The 23502-nt window shown below is 40.2% G+C and overlaps 1 protein-coding gene across 2 annotated transcripts in view; it reads left to right on the forward strand.

Annotated features, from left to right (window-relative positions):
- The window catches only part of serpini1 (serpin peptidase inhibitor, clade I (neuroserpin), member 1), a 36436-nt gene extending 13028 nt beyond the window's left edge, over positions 1 to 23408 (forward strand). Inside the window, exons 4-9 of one of the 2 annotated variants that reach the window (XM_052017202.1) lie at positions 38 to 232; positions 1312 to 1516; positions 7549 to 7646; positions 14159 to 14245; positions 18195 to 18284; positions 18594 to 23408. In XM_052017202.1, coding sequence (XP_051873162.1) covers positions 38 to 232; positions 1312 to 1516; positions 7549 to 7646; positions 14159 to 14245; positions 18195 to 18284; positions 18594 to 18670 — 752 coding nt within the window. In that variant the 3' untranslated portion in view covers positions 18671 to 23408. The remainder of the gene's footprint in view (positions 1 to 37; positions 233 to 1311; positions 1517 to 7548; positions 7647 to 14158; positions 14246 to 18194; positions 18285 to 18593) is intronic. The other variant, XM_052017201.1, reaches the window with a different exon arrangement.
- Positions 23409 to 23502: the final 94 nt, after the last annotated feature.

Consider the following 23502-nt stretch of genomic DNA (forward strand, 5'->3'; position numbering starts at 1 on the left):
AAATGAAATTCTTTGATCTTTTCTTTTATCTATGCAGGTAAAATACAAAGCCTTTTATCAGAGGAAGACTTCAGTGCCTTGGCCCATGTAGTCCTCGTCAATGCAATTTACTTTAAAGGAAACTGGAAGTCTCCATTCAGAGCAGAGCATACACACACTTTCCCTTTTACCAAAGATGATGAAAGTGAAATACAGATACCTATGATGCACCAACAAGGAGACTTCTTCTATGGTTTGGAAATGTTTAATTATTTTTGCACAGTTAATTAAAACTGACCTTTCCATTCAGCTGCCTTGCCAATGGGAATGAAAGTTCAAATTTGATAGAGAACAGTATTTCTTTGTTTCCTTAACCTTGTATAGTTACATAACCTTGTAATACTGTGATGAACTGGACACAATGAGTTTTTATGTTTCCATGTTCCAGTGCATCTAACCACTTGGTGAGGTATTATTACAGTGAAATGGATGTTAGAGGGAATGTGAATTCTGAATGTGAGACCAAATCCATAATGGCCCTGATTTTGCTCAAACCATCCCATGTGTTGTGTTCCTCTTTATTTTTCTTCCTTTTTCTCCTTTCTCCCCCCTTCTCCCCTGCTTTCTTTCTATTCTCTGCTCCCTCCCTCCCTCCCTCCCTCCCTCCCTCCCTCCGTCCCTCCCTCCCTCCCATTACTTTACTACAATGCAATTCTGCAACCTGTGACTCAGTTAGAAGGAAGAGTGCTACAAAGTTAGTAGTCGTGAGTTTAAAGTTTTTAAATTTAAATTTTATTTACAGCGTGGTAACAGGCCCTTCCGGCCCAACGAGTCCGCACTGCCCATTTTAAACCCCATATTAACCTACGCGTACGTCTTTAGAATGTGGGAGGAAACCGGAGCACCCAGAGGAAACCCACGCAGACATGGGAGAACGTACAAACTCCTTACAAACAGCGACGGGAATCGAACCCTGATCGCTGGCACTGTAATAGCGTCACGCTAACCGCTACGCTACCGTGAAGCTCCACTGCAGAGGGTAGAGTACAAATCTAGGTGGCTGTTGCAATGTTGTTCTAAAGGCATGTTACACTGCTGGAGGCATTGCCTTTTGGATGAGTCTAAATGATCCATCTGCCCCGTCAATGAACGTAAGATTCAATGGCCATATTTCGAAGAATTGTTACAGAATTCTTTTCAGTGTCCTGGCTGATATTTGTCCTTCGCATAAAAGTAATAAAAAGTAGTTAACTATTACTTAAACTGCATTTCATTGACTGTGGGACAGTGTGAGGTTGTGAGTTATTTATGGATGCAACTTTTTGTTTCTAGGTGAGTTCAGTGATGGCTCCAATGAAGCAGGAGGAGTGTACCAGGTGTTAGAAATGCCTTACCTTGGTGACAAACTGAGTATGATGATAGTTCTCCCAAGACAGGAAGTACAACTGGCCACTTTGGAACCCCTTATTAAAACCCAACTAATTAATGAGTGGGCAAGCTATGTAAAGAAGCAGAAGGTTGAAGTGTTTCTGCCAAGGTGAGAAATTTGTTTATAGAATAAAAATCAATGTCTCTCACTGTAATATGCTTACCCAGTAATTTTGAAGTATGAAGTAAAATATAGATTGAAATTTAGTGATGACAGGGGTGAAATGTGCTGACTGTGGTCTGATGTGTCAGAAAGAAATACCTACTTCCAGCTGCTGCTGTGTAAGTGACTCCCAGAGTCCTGAAGACCCACTAGGCCCAGAAAGGGTCTCAAATGCTCCATCGCTGGACTCTGTGTATTCCAATCGCAAAACCCCCATCATGCTACAAATTCCACATCTTTACTGAATTCTTCTTTTAAACAATTGTTTAAACAATATCATTCATTTGGCCATCCAAGAGTCTCTTAAATATCACGAATGTATCTGCCCCCACAACCTCTGCCATCAGTGCATTCCATGCACCCACCACTCTCTGTGTACAAAAAAAAATTGTCTCTGATATTTCCCCCTTTTACCTTCCTCCAATCACCTTAAAATTATGCCCCCTCATGTTAGCCATTTTCGCCCTGGGAGAAAGTCTCTGACTGTCCACTCGATCTATGCCTCTTGTCATCTTGTACACCTCTATCAAGTCACATCTCATCCTCTTCCTCTCCAAAGGGAAAAGCCCTAGCTCACTCAACCTATCCTCATAAGACATGCTCTCCAATTCAGGCAGCATCCTGGTAAATCTCCTCTGCACCATCTCTAAAACTTCCACATCCTTCCAATGAGGCGACCAGAACCAAACACAATACTCCAAGTGTGATCTAACCAGAGTTCTATTAAACAATTAAGTATCTTTAATTGTTCTACTTTGCCTTAATGTTTTTTATATTGAAGGTGTTTTGAGAGAAGGAGGATGAGAGGTGACTTGATAGAGGTGTACAAGATGACAAGAGGCATAGATTGGACAGTCAGAGACTTTTTCAATTAAATCTTTGCTTACAGCAATTTTAGTATTCTTTAAATGTTGGAATATTGCAGACAAGTAAAAATAGTAAAATAGAGTGATGTTACACAACTCTACCTCCAACTTTGATTCATAACAAAGGCAGTGGGGTAGGGGCCTTCCAGGATAAGGCCACAGCAGCTTGTTGTCTGAGACCTTGTAAACCTTGCCTGATGCCTCTGGGCTGCAGGGGGTCAGCTCAGATCTGGCATCTTCACTCTAGCTGTGTTTTAAGCATTACCAGCCACCATAGATCTTGAAAGCATTTGCAGAGGATTCAAAGCAAAGATACAAAACTAAGAATGGAACTTCTATCAACTGAAATGATACGTTGATTGGTTTGAAATTGCATTATGAAGGGGATACATCTGTCACCATAAAACCATAGAACAATACAGCACAATACAGGCCCTTCGGCCCACCATGTTGTGCTGCCCTTCAAACCACACCTAAGACTATCTAACCCATTCCTCCCACATATCCCTTTATCTTAAATTCCTCCATATGCTTATTTAACAATCTCTTGAACTTGACCAACATATCAGCCTCCACCACCACCCCAGGCAGCGCATTCCATGCACCAACCACACTCTGGGTGAAAAACCTCCCTCTGATATCTCCCTTGAACTTCCCACCCATTACCTTAAAGCCATGTCCTCTTGTTTTGAGCATTGGTGCCCCGGGAAAGAGGCACTGGCTGTCCACTCTATCCATTCCTCTCAATATTTTGTATACCTCTATCATGTCTCCCCTCGTCGTCCTCCTCTCCAATGAGTAAAGCCCTAGCTCCTTTAGTCTCTCCTCATAATCCATACTCTCTAATCCAGGCAGCATCCTGGTAAATCTCCTCTGCACCCTTTCCAACGCCTTCACATCTTTCCAATAATGAGGCGACAAGAACTGGACACAGTACTCCAGGTGTGGCCTAACCAGAGTTTTGTAAAGCTGCATCATTACTTCGTGGCTCTTAAACTCGATCCCACGACTTATGAAAGCTAACATCCCATAAGCTTTCTTAACTACCCTATCTACCTGTGAGGCGACTTTCAGTGATCTGTGGATATGAACCTCCAGATCCCTCTGCTCCTCTACACTGCCCAGAATCCTGCCGTTTACCTTGTATTCCGCCTTGGAGTTTGTCCTTCCTAAGTGTACTACCTTACACTTCTCTGGATTGAACTCCATCTGCCACTTGTCAGCTCAGCTCTGCATCCCATCAATATCCCTCTGTAAGCTTCGACAGCCCTCCACACTATCCACAACACCACCGATCTTTGTGTCATCTGAAAACTTGCTAACCCACCCTTCTACCCCCTCATCTAAGTCATTAATAAATATCACAAAAAGTAGAGGTCCCAGAACAGATCCCTGTGGGACACCACTAGTCACAGCCCTCCAACCCGAATGCACTCCCTCCACCACAACCTTCTGCTTTCTTCAGGCAAGCCAATTCTGAATCCACACTGCCAAGCCTCCCTGGATCCCTTGGCCTCTGACCTTCTGAAGAAGCCTACCATGCGGAACCTTATCAAATGCCTTACTAAAATCCATGTAGACCACATCCACTGCACTACCCTCATCAATCTTCCTGGTCACCTCCTCAAAGAACCCTGTCAGGCTTGTGAGGCAAGATCTTCCCTTCACAAAGCCATGCTGGCTGTCCCTAATCAGTCCATGGTTCTCTAAATGCTCATAGATCCTATTTCTTAGAATCCTTTCTAACAGCTTACCCACCACAGATGTAAGGCTCACTGGTCTGTAATTCCCTGGACTGTCCCTACTACCTTTTTTGAATAAGGGGACAACATTCGCCACCCTCCAATCCTCCGGTACCATCCCCATGGACAACGAGGACTCAAAGATCCTAACCAACAGTTCAGCAATCTCTTCCCTCACCTCACGAAGCAGCCTGGGGAATATTCCGTCAGGCCCCGGGGATTTATCTGTCCTAATATTTTCTAACAACTCCAACACATCCTCTCTCTTGATATCTACATACTCTAGAACATTACCCTTATCAACACTGTCCTCAGCATCATCAAGACCCCCCTCCTTGGTGAATACTGAAGAGAAGTATTCATTGAGAATCTCACCCACTTCCACAGCTTCCAGGCACATCCTCCCACCTTTGTCTTTAATCAGACCTACCTTTACTCTAGTCATCCTTCTGCTCTTCATGTACGAGAAAAAAGCCTTGGGATTCTCCTTAACCCTACTCGCCAAAGCCTTTTCATGTCCCCTTCTCACTCTCCTCAGCCCTTTCTTAAGTTCCTTCCTTGCTACTCTATATTCCTCGTGAGCCCTGTCTGATCCTTACTGTTTACACCTTATGTATGCTGCCGTCTTCTTCCTAACTAGTTGTTCCACCTCTCTCGTCACCCATGGTTCCTTCACCCTGCCATTCCTTCTCTGTCTCACCGGGTCAAATTTATCCTTAACATCCTGCAAAAGATCCCTGAACATCGACCACATCTCCATAGTACATTTCCCTTCAAAAATGTCAACCCAATTTACACTCCCAAGTTCTCGCCTTATAGCCTCATAATTCACCTTTCCCCAATTAAATATCTTCCCGTCCTCTTTGCTCCTATCCCTGTCCATGACAATTCTAAAGGTTATGGAGCAGTGGTCACTGTCCCCCAAATGCTCACCCACTGATAGATCTGTCACCTGTCCCGGTTCATTACCTAAAACTAGATCTAATATGGCATTCCCTCTAGTCAGCCTGTCAACATACCGTGACAGGAATCCATCCTGGACACACTTAACAAACTCCGCCCCATCTAAACCTTTGGCACTAAGTAGGTGCCAATCAATATTTGGAACGTTGAAGTCTCCCATTATAATAACCCTGTTATTTTCGCATCTTTCCAAAAACTGCCTCCCAATCTGCTCCTCAATATCCCTGCTGCTACCGGGGGGGGGGGGGGGGGGCCTATAGAATACTCCCAGGAGGGTAACTGCTCCTTTCTTGTTCCTAACTTCCACCCATATTGACTCTAGAGAGGATCCTTCGACATTATCCACCCTTTCTGCAGCTGTAACAGTGTCCCTGACCAGTATCACCACCCCTCCTCCTCTTCTCCCCCCCCCCTCCCTATCCCTTTTAAAACACTGAAATACAGGAATATTCAATATCCATTCCTGCCCTGATGTCAGCCATGTCTCTGTAATAGCCACAATATCGTAGTCCCACGTACTTATCCGAGCTCTCAGTTCATCTTCCTTATTCCTGATGCTTCTTGCATTTAAGAACATGCACTTTAGCCCATCCACCTTACTACTTTAATAGCCTGTACTCTGCTTCTCCTTCCTCAAAGCCTCTGTACCTGTCAGATCTGACTTTTCCCCCATCCCCTTCTTCCTCTGACCTACTCCTCCAGTTCCCTTGCCCCTCACAATCTAGTTTAAACCCTCCTGAACCACCCTAGCAAACCTGGCTGCAAGGATAATGGCCCGCCTCAGGTTCGGGTGTAACCTGTCCTCTCTGTACAGGTCCCACCTTCCCCAGAGGAGATCCCAATGATCCAAAAATCTAAAACCCTCCCTCCTGCACCAACTTCTCAGCCACGCATTTATTTGCCATCTCCTCCTATTCCTACCTTCACTGTTGCGTGGCACTGGCAGCAATCCCAAGATTGCTACCCTTGAGGTCCTGTTCTTCTGCCTAGCTCGCTAAACTCACTTTTCAGGACCTCATCCTTCTTCCTACCTACGTCGTTGGTATCAACATGAACCACGACTTCTGGCTGTTCTCCCTCCCGCTCTAGAATCCTGTGGACCCGATCAGTGACATCTTGGACCCTGGCACCTGGGAGGCAACATACCATCCAGGATTCATGCTCACTGCCACAGAACCTCCTATCTATTTCCCTGACTATTGAGTCCCCTATCACTACTGCCTTCCTCTTCTCCTCCCTTCCCTTCTAAGCAGCAGGAGCGGTCCCAGTGCCATAGACCTGGCTACTGCTACTAGGCCCTGGCAGGTCATCTCCCTCAACAGCTTCCAAAGCGTTATTCCAAACCTGTTATTGAGGGGAACAGCCTCCGGGGTCCTCTGCGCTATCTGCCTGTTCGTTTTCCTTTTCCTTTTCCCTTCCCTTACAGTCACCCTTCTATCTACTTCCTGGACTCCAGAAGTACCTGCTCTAAGGGGGAGTGACTGTCACCTGATGTACAGTATCTACATAACTCTCCCCCTCCCTGATGCTTCACAGTGTTTGAAGCTGCAACTCCAGCTCATCAATTCTGAGCCGAGGTTCCTCCAGCCTCAAGCACTTACTGCAGATGTGGCCATTGTGGACCACAGCAAGGTCCACGGGTTCCCACATCAAGCAGCTGCAGCACACCACCATGTCCTTCATCTGAACTAATTCTTTTTTCTTCCCCCCCCTAGTTTTTCCCACTTAAAAATATATAAACAGATAACAGGTAAAACCTTACCTTTACCTACTTACCAGCTACTCACCCGCCTTGCCCCTTTACGCCTAAACCCCTTAAGCCAAAGCCCAACCACCCTGCTCCCTCTCACTCCGCTGCCTGCTCCGATGCGGCCCGCTGGATATGGCGGTTTGCTTTTTAAACTGCCCGCGCTTTACCTGCTGACGTCACGCGCCTGCACAGTCCAGCCCCCACTATTCCTGATTAAAACTTAAATAACAACTTATAAAAAAAGAACCTTATAAAAACTAAATCTTATAATAAAAACCCTAGTTAAAAAAAACGAAAAACTTATCTGCTCCGAAGTCCTGACATCTGCCAAAGTGAAATCCACGAAACCTGTGGTTACAAATAATTCTTAGCTAAATATAAAAATAATACTCATAATTCTTTGACTTTACTCTGCATCCTGTATCGTTTTACCTTGTACTACCTCAATGCACTTGTAATGAACTGATCTGGACGATCGGTATGCAACTCAAGTTTTTCACTGTACCTCGTTACAAGTGACAATAATAAACCAATTCCAATTCTGAATAGTACTTTATAAAAATGAATGTATTAGATACTTGCAGTAGGAGTGCTTTTATATTGTTCATTTGTTCATTATTGTTTTGAGTTTTTACATAAGTTAAATTATGTTACTAGATTTAAAATGATGCAGAATATTGATTTGAAGGAAGTTCTGGCTGGCCTTGGGATCTTGGAATTGTTTAGTGCTGATGCTGACCTCTCAGCAATGACTGGTAAGAAAAGCATCTCTTCATTTAAAGTTTGTCATTTATAGCTTGTGTGTAAAATTTAGATTTGAAATAATGTGGCAAATATTTGTAGATATCTTTAGTCATGTTTTTGGTGATTATTAGGTTAAGAAAATAGTGAATGATAATGGACCAAGGAGCATGGTGAACAGTCTACTAAAGGACAAGGCCTATTGCCTTTGGACACACCAGCACGACCCAAATTTGATGAGATACCATAATACTAATGGATTTGTTCTTTCAGCTCATTTTATTTGTTTTGCCAAAAAAGTCTTAAATGGGCTAAATGAAATCATTGAATATTTTGAAGGGTAAGAATTTACATCATATATATGGGTGTAGGATTATAACGCATTCTTTGGATTAGATGATGCTATAAGGCATTATATTTATCTCTGAGCAATGCTTACCACATCGCTTCTAACTAGATGCAAAAATCCTTGGCACTAATCAGGTCTCCTTTGGTGTCAGTAATGAGTATTTGACAGGGAAAGTGCAGGAGATGGGGAATTGGGGTTTGATGGGAGGTTTGAGACGTTTTATTTTGGGACTATTATTTTATAAAATAATTTTGTACCACAAAAGCAAGAGAGAACTTCAATTAAAATGTGGCCTTTGGCATTAAGGATGCTCTTTGGTCCCCAGGGCATTCACCAGTCTCAGAAGGCCTTTAGTATAACAGTGAACACTGCTTATTCCTGCCATAAGAACTCTGGAGCATGAACAAATCTCAGAAGGGAGCAGGCATTTGAGGCAGATGAATCCATAACACATACGCAATCAGAAATTCTGTGACTTCCATTACAAAGCTAACCACTGGAAGGTCAATTTATTATTAACATTAAAATAAATTCACATGCTTAACATTGAAAAATATTTTTATCATTCATTCATTTATTGCAATTTTTGTAACAGCATCAATTATTTTAATGCAAACATCTAAAAATTCTATCAGCAATGTGTTTAAGACTGCATTTGCAAATAATACAAACGTGAATTTTAATGAAGGTTACTTGTAGGGGAACATCTTCATAAGCAGCAATATTTAATTGTGCATGTTTCATGATTGTTGAGCTTTGTTTCATTCTATTATACTAGGACAATTGCACAGAGATTATGATGTGGTACTAGAATTTGACCAAAATGCATGAGTGCTGGTGTGCAGCATGTACACAGATGGGAATAATTGACATTAATATGATGGTTTCATAGAATATGTTAGCCATGGCAGCCTGAGCAAAGATAGCTTTTAATTTAAGCACAGCAAAATGGAATTTCCTCAGATCCTCCAGCATTGTAGTAACATTTCTCAATCTGGCAATGTTGGATTTTCTGGGGTTTAAGCTAAATAAATGCCGTCATTACCTATTAATCCATCATTTGCACAATGAAATTCAAGTTACGGATCACTGCGCTGTTCTTTTAATCTTAGTTTACAGGTAGATTACACATGTGAGTGGCACATTATTATTAATCTACTGCTGTTCAACAATTTAAATGCTGAATTGATGTTCCAGACAAATATGTACTTCACTCATGCACGTAATGAGTCAATTTTCATGTTTCAGAGAAAATTTGAGCACTCGGTGATCATAACTAGTTTAATCACATTAATTGCTCTGTTGTCTAATCTGAAAAGAGGAATTTCCTGTCATTTCTTTGGCAGCAAGACTTTGCTTTTGTATTCTTAGCTGTTTGAGAGTTTAGATAAAGCAGAGCATTGACATTGGAGTATGATTTTTATAATTTATTTTAAGTAAAGACAAAAATAGCTGATTTTCTTTTGTGATAGTGATTTCTGTAATGGGTGCCAATATTATGCTCCCTAGTCCTCCAATGTTCAATTTGTATCACAGTTTGTGAGGAAAAATAATTGACTTCACCTCTCCTGGTACTTTCTAATAATGAAATGGTTCTTGTTTTAGCATCTGCACAGAGAAAAATATTATTTAGAATTTTCATAAAAATTGCAGACCTTCAGTAGTTTTTTTTCCACATATATATTATCTCTCTACTCTTGTATCTTTGCTCACCACAGGTGTGGTGCCGGAGCACTTGTGGGTAGCTAATGTTGTTCCTTTGTTCAAGAAGGGAAATAGGGATAATCCTGGAAATTATAAACCACTGAGTCTCGCATCAGTGGTAGGGAAACTAATGGAGAGGGTTCTTAGGGATAGGATTTATAAGCATTTGGAGAAGCATGGTCCAAATAGGGACAGTCAGCGTGGCTTTGTGCGGGGCAGGTCATGTCTGACTAATCTAATTGAGTTTTTCAAGGAGGTGATGAAGCTGATTGAAGGTAGAGCAAAATAGGGATAATCCTGGAAATTATAAACCACTGAGTCTCGCATCAGTGGTAGGGAAACTAATGGAGAGGATTCTTAGGGATAGGATTTATAAGCATTTGGAGAAGCATGGTCCAAATAGGGACAGTCAGCGTGGCTTTGTGCGGGGCAGGTCATGTCTGACTAATCTAATTGAGTTTTTCAAGGAGGTGATGAAGCTGATTGAAGGTAGAGCAAAATAGGGATAATCCTGGAAATTATAAACCACTGAGTCTCGCATCAGTGGTAGGGAAACTAATGGAGAGGGTTCTTAGGGATAGGATTTATAAGCATTTGGAGAAGCATGGTCCAAATAGGGACAGTCAGCGTGGCTTTGTGCGGGGCAGGTCATGTCTGACTAATCTAATTGAGTTTTTCAAGGAGGTGATGAAGCTGATTGAAGGTAGAGCAATGAATGTTGTCTACATGGATTTTAGTAAGGCATTTGATAAGGTCATGCATGGTAGGCTCATCCAGAAAATTAGGATGTATGGGATCCATGGTGACTTGGCTGATTGGATCCAAAATTGGTTTGCCCATTGATGATGGAGGGTGGCGGTGGATGGGTCTTATTCTGGATGGAGGTCTGTGGCTAATGGTGTTCCACAGGGATCTGTACTGGGACCCCTGAGTTTGTTTTGTGTGTGTGTGTGTGTGTGTGTGTGTGTGTATCTCAATGATTTGAATGAAAATATGGTAGGGTGGGTCAGTAGGTTTGCAGATGACAAAATTTGGTGGCATTGTGGATTGCATAGAAAATTGCCAAAGGATACAGCAGGATAAAGATCAGTTGCATGTGGGGCAGATGGAGTTTAATCCAGGCAAGTGTGAGGTGCTGCATTTTGGGAGATCCAACATAAAGGGAGAGTGCACAGTTAATGGCAGGCTCCTTGACAGCATTGATGAACAGAGAGATCTTGGGGTCCAGGTACATGGCTCCCTAAAAGTGGCTGCACAGGTTGATAGAGTGGCAAAGGGCTTATGGCATTCATGCCTTCATTAGTTGAGGCATTGAGTTCAAGAGCCCGGAAGTTACATTACAGCGTTATAAAACTGGTTAGGTCACACTTAAAGTATTGCCTTCAGTTCTGGTCACCTCATTATAGGAAGGATGTGGAGGCTTTGGAGAGGGTGCGAAAGAGATTTACCAGGATGCTGCCTCGTTTGGAGTGCATGTACTATGATGAGAGGTTGGACAAGCTGGGATTGTTTTCTCTAGAGGCTGAGGGGAGATTTGATTTAAAAAAAAAATTATAAAATTATGCATAGATAGAATAGACAGCCAGTATCTTTTTCCCAGGATTGAAATGTCTAGTATTAGAGGGCATGTATTTCAAGTGAAAGGGGGAAAGTACAATGGGGATGTGCAAGTCAAGTTTGTTTTTTTTTACACAGAGTTGTGTGGGCCTGGAATGTACTGCCAGGGGTGGTGACAGAGACAGAAAGCATAGGAACATTTCAGAAACTCTTAGATAGGCACATGAATGTGCAGAGAAGGGAAGGGATAAGGTCAATGCGCAAGGAGGGGGATTAGATTAATTAGGTTTAATTTTAATTAGATTAATTTGGTTTAATTAGTTCACCACAATATTGTGGGCAGTAGGGCCTGTGCTGTACTGTTCTATGTTCTATATCTAATTACATTTATTTTACATTTTTTTTAGTAAAATACTCTGACAGCCAGACATTCTCACCCATGTGATAGAATCTTAATATTAATACTTGTTCTGTCCATTCATTTAGTCACAGTCATAGAGTAATACAGCAGGGAAACAGGCCCTTTGGCCCAACTGGTCCATGCCAACCACAGCATCCTCCCTGCTAGTCCCAGTTGCCTGCATTTGGCCCTTAACCCTGCAGGTCCCTCCCCTCCATGTACCTATCCAACTGCCTCTTAAATGTTGCAATTGTACCTGCCTCAACCACTTCCTCTGGCAGCTCATTCCAGGTACTCACCACCCTCTGTGTAAAGAAGTTACCTCTCAAGTCTCTCTTAAATCTCTCCTCTTTTATATCTGTGCCCTCTGGTTTTGGACTCCCCAGCCCTGGGGAAAAGACTAACACCATCTACCAAATCCATATTTGGCCTTGCACTAATTAATGGACTCTTAGTTTTAATGAATTAAGATAAGATTTTGAGAGAGAACTCTTGACTGGCTGAAGTTATACCAAACAGAAAAGAAGATTCTTGTGGTTGTTGTTAGCTCAGTCACATCAACCCCAGGGCATCATTATAGGAGTTTCTCAGAGCAGAGTCATGGAGTTGTATAGCACAGAAATGGGCCTGTCGGCTCACCATGATGACGCTGATGTTTTTTGCCCATTTATATTAATCCCATTTGCACACATTAGGTCCTCATCCTTACATACCTTGTCTCTTTAAGTGCCTGTCTGACTGTCTCTTCAACATTGTGGTTGTATCTGACTCTACCACCTCCTCTGGTAGTGAGTTCCAGATATCAACCACTCTGTGTGTAAGAACAAAATTTTCCCCTCTGATCCCTTTTAAAACTCCTTCCTCTCATCTTTCAATCTATGCCATCTTGTTTTTGATATTCACATCATGGGGGAAAGTATTCAGATTATCTACCGACTTATGCCTCAGAATTTTATATACCTCTATCAAGTCACCCTTAGCCTCCTTCAATCCAGAGAAAACAAACTCAACCTATCCAATCTCTCCCCATGACTAAATGGAGATTCACCTGGCAAAGTCCTGGTGAATCTCCATTGTATTCTCTCCAGCACTGCCACATTTTTCCATTAGTGTGGTGACTAGAATTGCACACAATACCCCAAGTACGGTCTAACCAGGGCTTTGTAAAGTCACAACATAACATCCCAACTTTCATATGCTGTGCCCTGAGTCATGAAGGCAAACGTGCTATATGCTGCCTTCCCTACCCTATCAACCTGTGTTGCCAATCTCGGGGCCTTGGACCCCTAAGTGTCTTTGTTCATCGTTCTCTAGCACCTTACAATTTATTGTATAGATCCTGGTCCTACTCCTACTTCACAAAATGCATCACCTTGAACGCATACGGATTAAATTCCATTTGCCAACACTCTGCCTATTTTTTCCATCTGATCAATATCCTGCCATAGCCTTAGACGGCCTTCCTTGCTACCACAAACTTACTAATCGTACCGCCCACTTTCCTAGTCCTAGGCCAACCATCTCCAGCTGCTTCTTCAATTATCTTTTGCCATAAAATGAAAAGTGGGAATGTTTGCTGCTGCATGCATGGTAATCAATTCCATTTGCAGTAGCTGAGATGATGAATCTGCCCATGCCTACATACAGTAAAACCCAAGTAATGTTCATGGATGGGCTGATAAATGGCAAATGATGTTCATACCACAAAAGTATTGGATAATCACTCTAACAATAGGGAGGTTAGCCAAAGGTTTCAGATTGGACAAGGAGTTTTCCATCAACAACATACTGGGGATAATCATTCATCAGAAACTTAACTGGATCGGGTACATAAATATCCTGTTTCCAAGAGCAGGTCAGAGGCTGGATATCCTGCAGCAGGTAACTCGCTTCCTGATTCTCCAAAGCCTTTTCCTTAATGATTTGAAACAAGTTAGGAGTGTAAGTAAACCTCCTCCACCGACTTGGATGAGTGCAGCTCCAAAATCACTCAAGATGCTTAATGCCAACCAGGACTAAGCAGTTCCCTTGATTCGCACCCATCCACCACTTGAAATATTCATTCCTTTATTTAAAAAATATCCCAGCACACTATTTAGTTAAAAATCAAATTAGTTGACTCAGTGATTCTAAATCAGTGATCCTGAGCTTGGTCCTAACTGGTTTAAGTATCCCTATGTTTCAGGGGAAGATTCGCTTAGTAATGGTACAAGAGATCTGGTGCTATCCTAGTTCTATCAAATCTTGAAAAATATTCAAATAATTAAGTTTTGGGACTGAAAGAGGTAAAACATTAATGCCATTTAATTCTTAATGTAAATTATACAAAACTGTCGAATAGCAGAGTTTATTTTCTCCATGGCCAATTTAATTGACTAATGGTTAATGTTCCCCCGTGAATTTGCAATTTTAATAGGAGCAACTCTCACACCCAGTTGTACAATATTTGACAAATACTTCAAAGTGTGTTGTTAGTTTATCTTGTGAAATGTTGCTGCTTCTCATCCAAACTGCAGGAAAGAAGGAATTGTACATATCCAAGGCTATTCACTCATCTTTTATTGAGGTGAATGAAGAAGGTTCAGAAGCAGCTGCAGCCTCAGGTAAAGGCATCTAGTGAAGTTGATATAATTTAATTTTACTTCTTTTAAAAAATATATATACTTTGGAAACAATGTGCACCATAACATAAATCTTCATAGTTTTTAATTAAGGAAAAATGGCAGTTCTCTTAAATGTTTGAAAGATGATAAAGCCACGCAGGTCAATGGATATTTACTACACCCAGAAAACTTGGTGTGTTTTGTTTCCAGATTATTAACTGAGCCACATGCAAATTGGCAAGGGGTAAATAGATTAGAGAGGTAAATGTGTGGCTCAAAGCACGGTGTGGGAGATGTGAGTTCTGATTCATGGGACTGGGGAAGGAGAGCTGTTCCAATGCAGTTTCAGGGTGGACTGAAACCAGTGTCTTCAACTTAAATAAGGTGAAGTTACTTAAGGTGGTCTAGGTAAATAAGCTAAGAGACAGGTCAGTAGATGAACAGTGGCAGGTATTCAAACAGCTGGTCCATAGCACTCAGCAGAAATTCATCCCAATTAAAAAGGAGGGATTCCACAAGTAAGAGGCACAATCTGTGGTTAACAAAAAGGTCAAGGATAATGTTAAATTGAAAAGTAGGGCATACAAAATGCCAAGTGCTGGTGCAGAGGACTAAGAAGTTTTTAGGATCAAGCAACAAAAGACTAAAAAGCTAATAAAGAGGGGACAAAAACTAATTTGCAGAGAAAATTCAAACCAAATACCAAGAATTTATATCTATAGATTTATAAATCAGACGAAGGTGACTAAGGTAAATGTGGGACCTTGAGAGAATGAGGCTGGTGAATTAATAACAGGAAACAAAGAAATGGCAGATATGTTAAATCAATTTTTTTTGCATCAGTCTTTACCATGGAGGACACCGATAATACCCCGAAGATAACAGATGGACTAATTTCATATAACGTGGAGAAACTTGTTTAAAAAAAATCTCAATCATAAGGGACAAAGGATTGGAGAAACCCATGGGGCTAAATGCAGACAGATTGCTGGGATCCAATGGCCTGCATTCAGGGGTTTTAAAGGAAGTGGCTGCAGAGATCATGGACCCATTGGTTGACATTTTTTTTCAAAACTCATTAAATATCAGGAGTGTACCATAAGATTGGAAAACAACCAATCTGACACCCACGTTCGAAAAAGAAGACAGAAGACTGACAACTATGAGGGTGAAGGGTGGAGCCTTTGATGGAGGATGGTATGGTGCACCATAGTTTACAGTCAGGGACTGGAAGCTACTGCTAGGGTTCTCTGAAAGTGACTTGAGGTAACTATGACTTGAGATTAGGAGCAGCTGGTTCAACAGAGTTGGTCCATAGTGGAGCTGCTTTTAAATTGGTTGAATTCATTTAATTATTTATGCAGCAGACAAGATTGCACACATAGTCATTTTCATAAGAACCTGAAAATGTTACTATAGACGTACTTAAAACTATTTACTGGTTACCCTATATCCCTGTTCCTTTCAATCCTGGGGTCAGCATTGGTGCAGTTTCACTTTTAGTTTTCTATTTACCTTTTTGTCAATGATGTACTATTTTATTCCATTTGCTTTGACGCTAATAATAGTGCAAATGCTGTCTAACTCTTCAATCAGAAACCACCCTCATAAGGCAAATCAGAGAAAGGTTAACTGGAAAAAGCCTTTCTTAGGTGGCCCCCCCAAGGTCAAGAATAACTTGCTTCCTCTAGTCTGAGTATTCTGTTGTAAGGAAGCATCGTCATGTTCACAGAAGTCTGAGGTTGTTGGTGGCCGCCGCCGTATTAGTGAATGCAACGTACAAAAAATATTCTGCTCTGGCACTTGGCCTGGCTTTGAAGACAAAACAACTTTGTCTTCCAGCAGCTCCCACCACTACTGGCGATCACTGGCTGATCATCCTAGATGGTGGCTTCAGCTGGAACATATGGCAGAGCCAATAAAAAGCACTGGAGTTTATCTCTAAGATCCTGAGGAAAGTGGCAAAAGATGCCAAGCTGCATGCCATCTTCAGAAATCTTGCAGATGAAGCAGCACAGCAGTACACCTAGCCAACACTAGACAGCTTAGTACAGTTCAAGACAGACTTCTGGTTCACGTCCCAAGCATTTGCATATGGAGGAATTTCAAATAGAGGGATATGTGGGAGGAAGGGGTTAGATAGTCTTAAGCGAGGTTTAAAGGTCAGCACAACATTGTGGGCCGAAGGGCCTGTATTGTGCTGTACTGTTCTATGATTTTATGATTTGTAGTCGGGTCCACTGACTTCATGTCAGTATTCTCCTCTGACCACTGCGTCTCATACTAGCTGACAGTCGCCTACAGGAAGAGCAGAAGGCAGGCATGGAAGCTCAATGTGAAACTAACTCAGAGAACTGCAGAAGGAATTGCATCGACCCCAGAAAAGAATGTAGAATTTGCACCTGTTGACAGGGCAGGGTTGTGGGGGACGAAGAGAGCCAGCCTCTCTCTTTCTGACTTCTGAGATTTTTCAATCCAGTCTGCTCCATGGAGACATGCGTGTGCTCCTTCCAAAGGGTTCACAGTTAGATCTCTACGGTCAGCAGCCATAAGAAAGAAGATGGCTCAATCACATCCTCTCAGCCTTGCAGATTAAGAATCTGCAAATCCTTCCATGTTAGCCTGTGTGATTTGAAGGCAACTGAAATCACAGCCTCCCAGAAATTCCTGTCCTATCTCAGAGATTTTGGACAACAAGCAGGAGTGTCTGGTCCAACCAACCATTGATCTTTTGTAAGCTGACCAGGTCTATTCATTAAGATGAATAAAACTCCTGTGGGCTGCATTTGCCAAGAAGACCTGTGGTCTTTGTTGAACTTTATCCTGAGCAACTGCATGATACAAGACTCTGCTCTATGGACTGTTCCCAGGGTACTTTGTTGCTGGAAGATCAATAAACTCAGTGGAAGAACACTTTGGTCTGCCTGAAATGTATTGGTGTTCCAGTACAAGGAGGTATCCACAACCAAGTGCTGCAGACCAGTACACTCCAAAGTGCAAACATACATGCTGGCAGATGCACTGAACCTTGGTGCAACACACTGAAAGCCTTTCCACCAATAGACACTGAGGAGTGGGGTCTTCTGTATATATTTTTTAAAAAAACTTGCAAAGTTACTGCTGATGGAATTTTTGGGACTGAAAATTGACATATTGTGAATACTGTAAGTGAATGTAATGATATGCATGATACTGTGAATGAAGACTTTGTATATCCATATTTTCTGAATAAAGTATATTCTTAGAAAAAGGTGACTTGCTTCCACTTCTGAGTTTGGAGTTGCCTGATAAAGATTAGCTCAGAACAGGCCCTGAGTTTACACCATATGAGTTTATCATTTTCCTTTCTTGATGTCATTTTCCTGCCCTAGACCCATAATCCTTGATGCCTTTTCTATATAGAAATCTATGGAATGGCATTTTCAGTAAATGTTCTTTGCATTTTATGATTAAAATATGAATCCTATATTTAGCTTTTATATTCCATTGAATCATTTAAATTTAACCTAATTAGCCATTTGCCCAAAGCGGGGCAAAATATTACCCTATTTGGACTATTCCCATATCTCACCTGTTGGTCCTGTGCAAGTTATGGGCTCCACATGCATGAAGACCAGTTTTTTCCATATCTAATTCATCCATCTAGAACAATATTGTTTTTTCCTCCTTTGCTGTATTGCATCACCTCTTCAACTCTGCCTGAAGGCCTTTCTCAGTGCTTCTCCCTTTCTGCATGAAGGAGAAAAGTTCTAAAATTACCTTTTACTTGATTGAACATACTACTGTTGTTTAATTTAAAGTGGCACTTTGGAATATCCAACACTTTCACACTTGGAAAAGAAACACTTGAAAGGTGATCTTGTGTCTCCCTGACTCTAAGATGGCAAAATTAAGATATACAAAGCCAATAATTTGCCCATTATTGACTTCAACTACTTTTTTCTTGCAGAAATGGTTGTTGTCAGCAGAATGCTGACCCTTAATCCCCAGGTCATTATTGATCATCCATTTTTCTTTCTAATCCGCAACCAAAGGACAGGTAAGAGAGGAAAATCTCCTGCTAACATCAAAATATTGCTCATCTTTCTTATTGCTTACTATAACTATTAAAGTACAAAAAAATGTTACAAACCATACATGGTGCTAATTCGTGAAAATAAGTAAATTATCTTGTGTATCTTGAAGTACAGGGTTGAAAATAATACCATTGAATTAATTTAGAGCTTTGTACTTTTCAAAAACTCAAATGGCATTATAAAGCTTGATTGGATAATTGTATTTGCTAGATATCTTAAGAGTGATTTTTGTCCATTTTCACCCCCCCACCCACCCCCCCCCCCAAACCCAGGTACCATTCTTTTTATGGGTAGAGTCATGCATCCTGAAGATGTCAATCCAAATGGTTGTGATTTTGAAGCATTATAGACGCTGTCATTCTATAGTGAGAGACATCTAGTTTAACAGCTTTTCATTTTTATGCTGGCAATGTTTGCCATCACTTTAACTTAGGACATTATAGAGTAAATGCACAATAAAAGTATGAAGTAAACAATAGTTGTATTACTGTTACTTTAATGTCAGCTTCATTCTTTGAATTACAAATGCTTCAAATTTTATAACACTAAAATCTTTAATGTTTTGAAATCTTTAATGTTTTGAAATCTTTAATGTTTAGTTTAAAAATTAAACTGAAAATAACATGCCATTCCTTTGCTTACATTTTCACATTTTACTAGAATCTACAAATGTTGTATTCTTAGCTGTAAGGAAATAAGTAAAAAATCCTTAGTTATGCATGCAACAATACTAAAATGTGTATTTATGAATTATGTAATGATACAAATGGGTGTTAAAGGTTCGTGGTTCATAATGTAAAACTGCATTTACTTTGTTCTTTGTTTTCAAAATTATAACCCATAATCATTTGTAATATTTTCACCAGAATTAGTTACTCTTCTGGTTGTAGTCTGTGGACAATATTTTGTTTCCATTTGGTTCCACATTTCTGCTGAAGTTTTCTTCACTAAAATGAAACTTTGACTTACTCAGCAAAATATATTGGTGGCAGTAAGTTTTTATTTTAAAGAAAGCTAAGCTTTTGTTTAAATACTCAATTTAAGGACGCATAAGGATATAGCTAATCAAAAGCTCATCTTCCATTAATTTGAGGTGCAAGTCTTGGATATTGTATCCAGTATTATGATTTCCATATTTATATTATCCTGCATTCACTTTATTTTGAAATTGCATATTGCTAGGTTATTGCTTACTGCAGGTCCATAAATAGCACACTCATGCTTGAATACTTATGTTCATTCCACTTGCAGCAGTGAAATTAACCCTTTTTGGGTTTTAAAGTAGGATTGATCAGTAGCAATTTTTATATTGCAGAAATGAATATATTTTGGGTGATAAGATGGTGAAAAGGGGGATATGAGCCAAGTTTGTATAGACCAAAACCAGATTGATCAGACAATTGCTTTCCCAGTCAGCTGAGGAAGTAGATAAATATGTATCTAGTTGAGAATGTCTGAACAAAACTTCCAAAATGAAAGCAGGGCTGACCTCATTGAGAATAGACACAATGCAGAACACTCCAATTGTAAATCCCACAGCAATGCTTCAGATAGCAGTTTAAAGCACACTTGCAAGCTGAACCAGCTATTAAAGCTGTCAAGCAATGTAGAGGTCTTTAAACATTCAAAACCTATTAATAATTTATAAATTCATACACTAACACTGGATGGGATCGAGTTTAAGAGCCGCGAGGTAATAATGCAGCTCTACAAAACTCCGGTTAGACCACACTTAGAGTACTGTGTCCAGTTTTGGTCGCCTCATTATAGGAAGGATGCGGAAGCATTGGAAAGGGTGCAGAGGAGATTTACCAGGATGCTGCCTGGTTTGGAGTGTATGGATTATGAGGAGACACTAAGGGAGCTAGGGCTTTACTCTTGGGAGAGAAAGAGGATGAGGGGAGACATGATAGAGGTATACAAAATATTAAGAGGAATAGATAGAGTAGACAGCCAGCGCCTCTTTCCCAGGGCACCAATGCTCAATACAAGAGGACACAGCTTTAAAGTAAGGGGTGAGAAGTTCAAGGGAGATATCAGAGGGAGGTTTTTCACCCAGAGAGTGGTCGGTGCATAGAATGCACTGCCTGGGGTGGTGATGGAGCCAAGTACATTGGTCGAGTTTAAAAGATTGTTAGATAAGCATATGGAGGAATTTAAAATGGGGGGATATGTGGGAGGAAGGGGTGAGATAATATTAGCTGTGGTTTAAAGGTCAGCACAACATGGTGGGCCAAAGGGCCTGTATTGTGCTGTATTGTTCTATGGAGTAAAACATAATCAAAATCCACATCTCCAACAAAGAACTTTGGAATAGGGTTGTTTAGCTGGAATCTGAGCTGCTTCAGATTTTAGTATTTTCTGCATGTTCTGATTTTGTTTGAGATTTCCAGCAATTGCAGTTTATCACTAAAGCAAAATACTGAGGATACTAGAAATACTCAGCAGTAAGCTGTAATACATTGTTTTGATTATTTAAAATTAATAATCACATGCCAGTTTTAAAGTGGTGGATATTTTACTAAAAAGGCAAAATGTTTTCCTCATGGCGACTCTGCAACAGAACAGGCTCAGCTAGGAGGAAATTCCACAGACACAACTATAACCACAGACCCTTAATTCTCATTCCAGCAAAAGAAAAAATTCATAAATGGGAGACGCTAATGGTTTTCTAGCAGAAAAACAAAAACTTAGCGTTCATAGATCAAGGAATATTTGTACCTCAATTTAAAACTCCCACCCAGCAGCCTTACAAGCCTCAGACATCAATTTTGGCCTCTACCATATCCCCTAGCCCACCCTAACTCTTCCCCACCATCCCCTCACCCCAAATCACCACCTTCCATCTTGCTCTGCATTCTCTCTCTTTTACATCATTTCTTAAAGTCTATCACTTTAACCAAACTGTTGATCACCTGTTTCAAACTCTTCTAATTTTGTCTGCCAACATTCCTTTGAAGTTCTTTGGGAATGTTTCCTTATTTAAGGTGCAAGTGGTTAGTAACTATAAAAATATTAAATGAACTGATAGCAAGAGTGCTTAGGGATCTGTCAGTTTCTTGTGAATCATGCAATTTTCAGTGTATTTTCATAGAATGAGCTGCATTTCCATTGCACAGATTGTGAGGAAATTACAGTTTCTCAAAAAGGTGGAAAGAAATGGTAAGGTAAAAATCACAAGTGGGAATAATGGAGACATGCAGATATGAATCAGAATGCATCATACTTCTCTTGAGCTGTTTACGTCAGTACCCAGTTGATGCCTGGCCATTGTGGGAAGTTTGGTAATTCCAGGTGAAATGTTTCCAGCAGCTAAAAGTAAAAGAGAACCATTCTGTAGCTGTTGGCCAATGTCCATTTGAGTATTCGGGGAAAGTTGCTGCAAAAATAAAAGTACATGGAATATGCAAAATTATTCTAATTTGATTTTTGATTTAGGAAGAATAATGTTAATTGGTCAATGGGTAATTAGGGAAAACATTGCATTTCACTTGGTTAAATGGACAAGCTATTTCAACAAAATGGCTCGGTTCTTCCCGCTGTTGAATCATGAACTGACACACACAAGTACAGCACATTCCAGATATCTCAACCGGGGCTTGTAATATCGATAAGACTTGCTTCAAAGTGGTTTTAATAACATTAAAGTTATGTGTTCTGTTAGAAGTTAATCCTCTTGGAAGAGAAGCTAGTGGAATAATTGAAGGTATTAATATCTTAAGTATTGTTGTCTGTATGTTACACGTACAACAAATGCTAGTTATTCAGCTGTATTTGTAATTAAAATACAAGCCAAACAATTCGGTCTTTGTGATCCAATTAATATATTTTCTGTTTTTTTTAAAAAAAAGTGAGTACTAAGTTTAAGATGATAATGCATTGAAGGTTTTCTGTTTTTTTTCCCTGTGTGGGCAAATATGTGAATTTATTTAATAGCAACTGAACAAATCAAAATATTCAGAGTCTGAGATCACTTATGTCCATGTGTGTTATTGGAACCCGTTGTTTTGATTTGTGTAACAGACACACAAATACTTTTTTTAATGTCTGGAGGTGACATGCTCACAAAGCAGATATTTGGGATTTGCCTGACCATTTTCCTAAGAGATTGGTTCTTTCTTTTCATATACAGGTTGGAACTACAGTTTTAAAGTATGGGTTATTTTGAATATTGTATTCCATGAATAAAGCTAACTAACTGTATAAATATCTTGCAACTGTTTACAAGCATAAAATTTGAAACATTTGTGTGCATCATTTAAAGATTTGGATCTGCAATTTAAGTAAGTTTACATTTAATAAGTGGAATTTTAATTGTGATCTTTGACTAAGCTTTTTGTCAGTCATACTTTTCCATTGTCAGTGTCAATGTTTGTTTAAACAATGCTCCTGCAAAGTACCCATCTTAAACGTGGTATATAATGCAAACTATTGTGGTGCTCTTATTTTGTTGCACTTTGTAAAAACAGTAATTCAGAAAACAAAGGCTTTGGATCACTTGTACAAATGTGGAAATGACATGATATTACCAGTTGGTTGAATGTCAAATAGGGTTGTTCATTGCACTTTGTGTTTGTTACAATCCACGGTTTGACCTTGAGTTTGGTGAGTTACAATTCAGTTGGTGATTGTTCTGGCTTGTTTAAGTTGTGTGTCGATCGGTATGGTGACATCTGTCAGTGTTCTGTTATGTTTTTGTCTCCAGACTGTTATGATCATAACAATTATGTACGCCACCTGTAACCATTGAAGTTCTTTTAGTAAGGCTCTCCTTAAACAGAAATCCAAATGCTTGGGGACAATATAAGTGGATTGCTATGTACACAAGTGGTGCAGCTGATGAGGGGTATTAGACAGCTGCTGGTTTAAGGGCCTGTCTCTCAGTTGTTTCTTTCATATTCTTAGCACATGAAGCAGGTGTTTTTTTTGCTAACTACATAATCAAATGGAAAAAAATGTACAATTTAGCTATTGAGAAATTTTAAACAGCTTAAGAATTTGGCTAATATTTATTCACAATGAATTTAACATTCAGGTGAGCAAATTGAGAAGTACACAAGCAGGATTTGGAACAAATTTCTAACAAAATGTGTTGATGTTAACCCAGTTTTGTTATTCATCAATTTCTATTAAAATTAAAAATGTACAGAAATAAAACCATTGTGCTAATTGTTCAAGAGG

Source organism: Pristis pectinata, chromosome 6 (genome assembly GCF_009764475.1).
Source record: "Pristis pectinata isolate sPriPec2 chromosome 6, sPriPec2.1.pri, whole genome shotgun sequence".
In the NCBI taxonomy this organism is placed as follows: Eukaryota; Metazoa; Chordata; class Chondrichthyes; order Rhinopristiformes; family Pristidae; genus Pristis; species Pristis pectinata.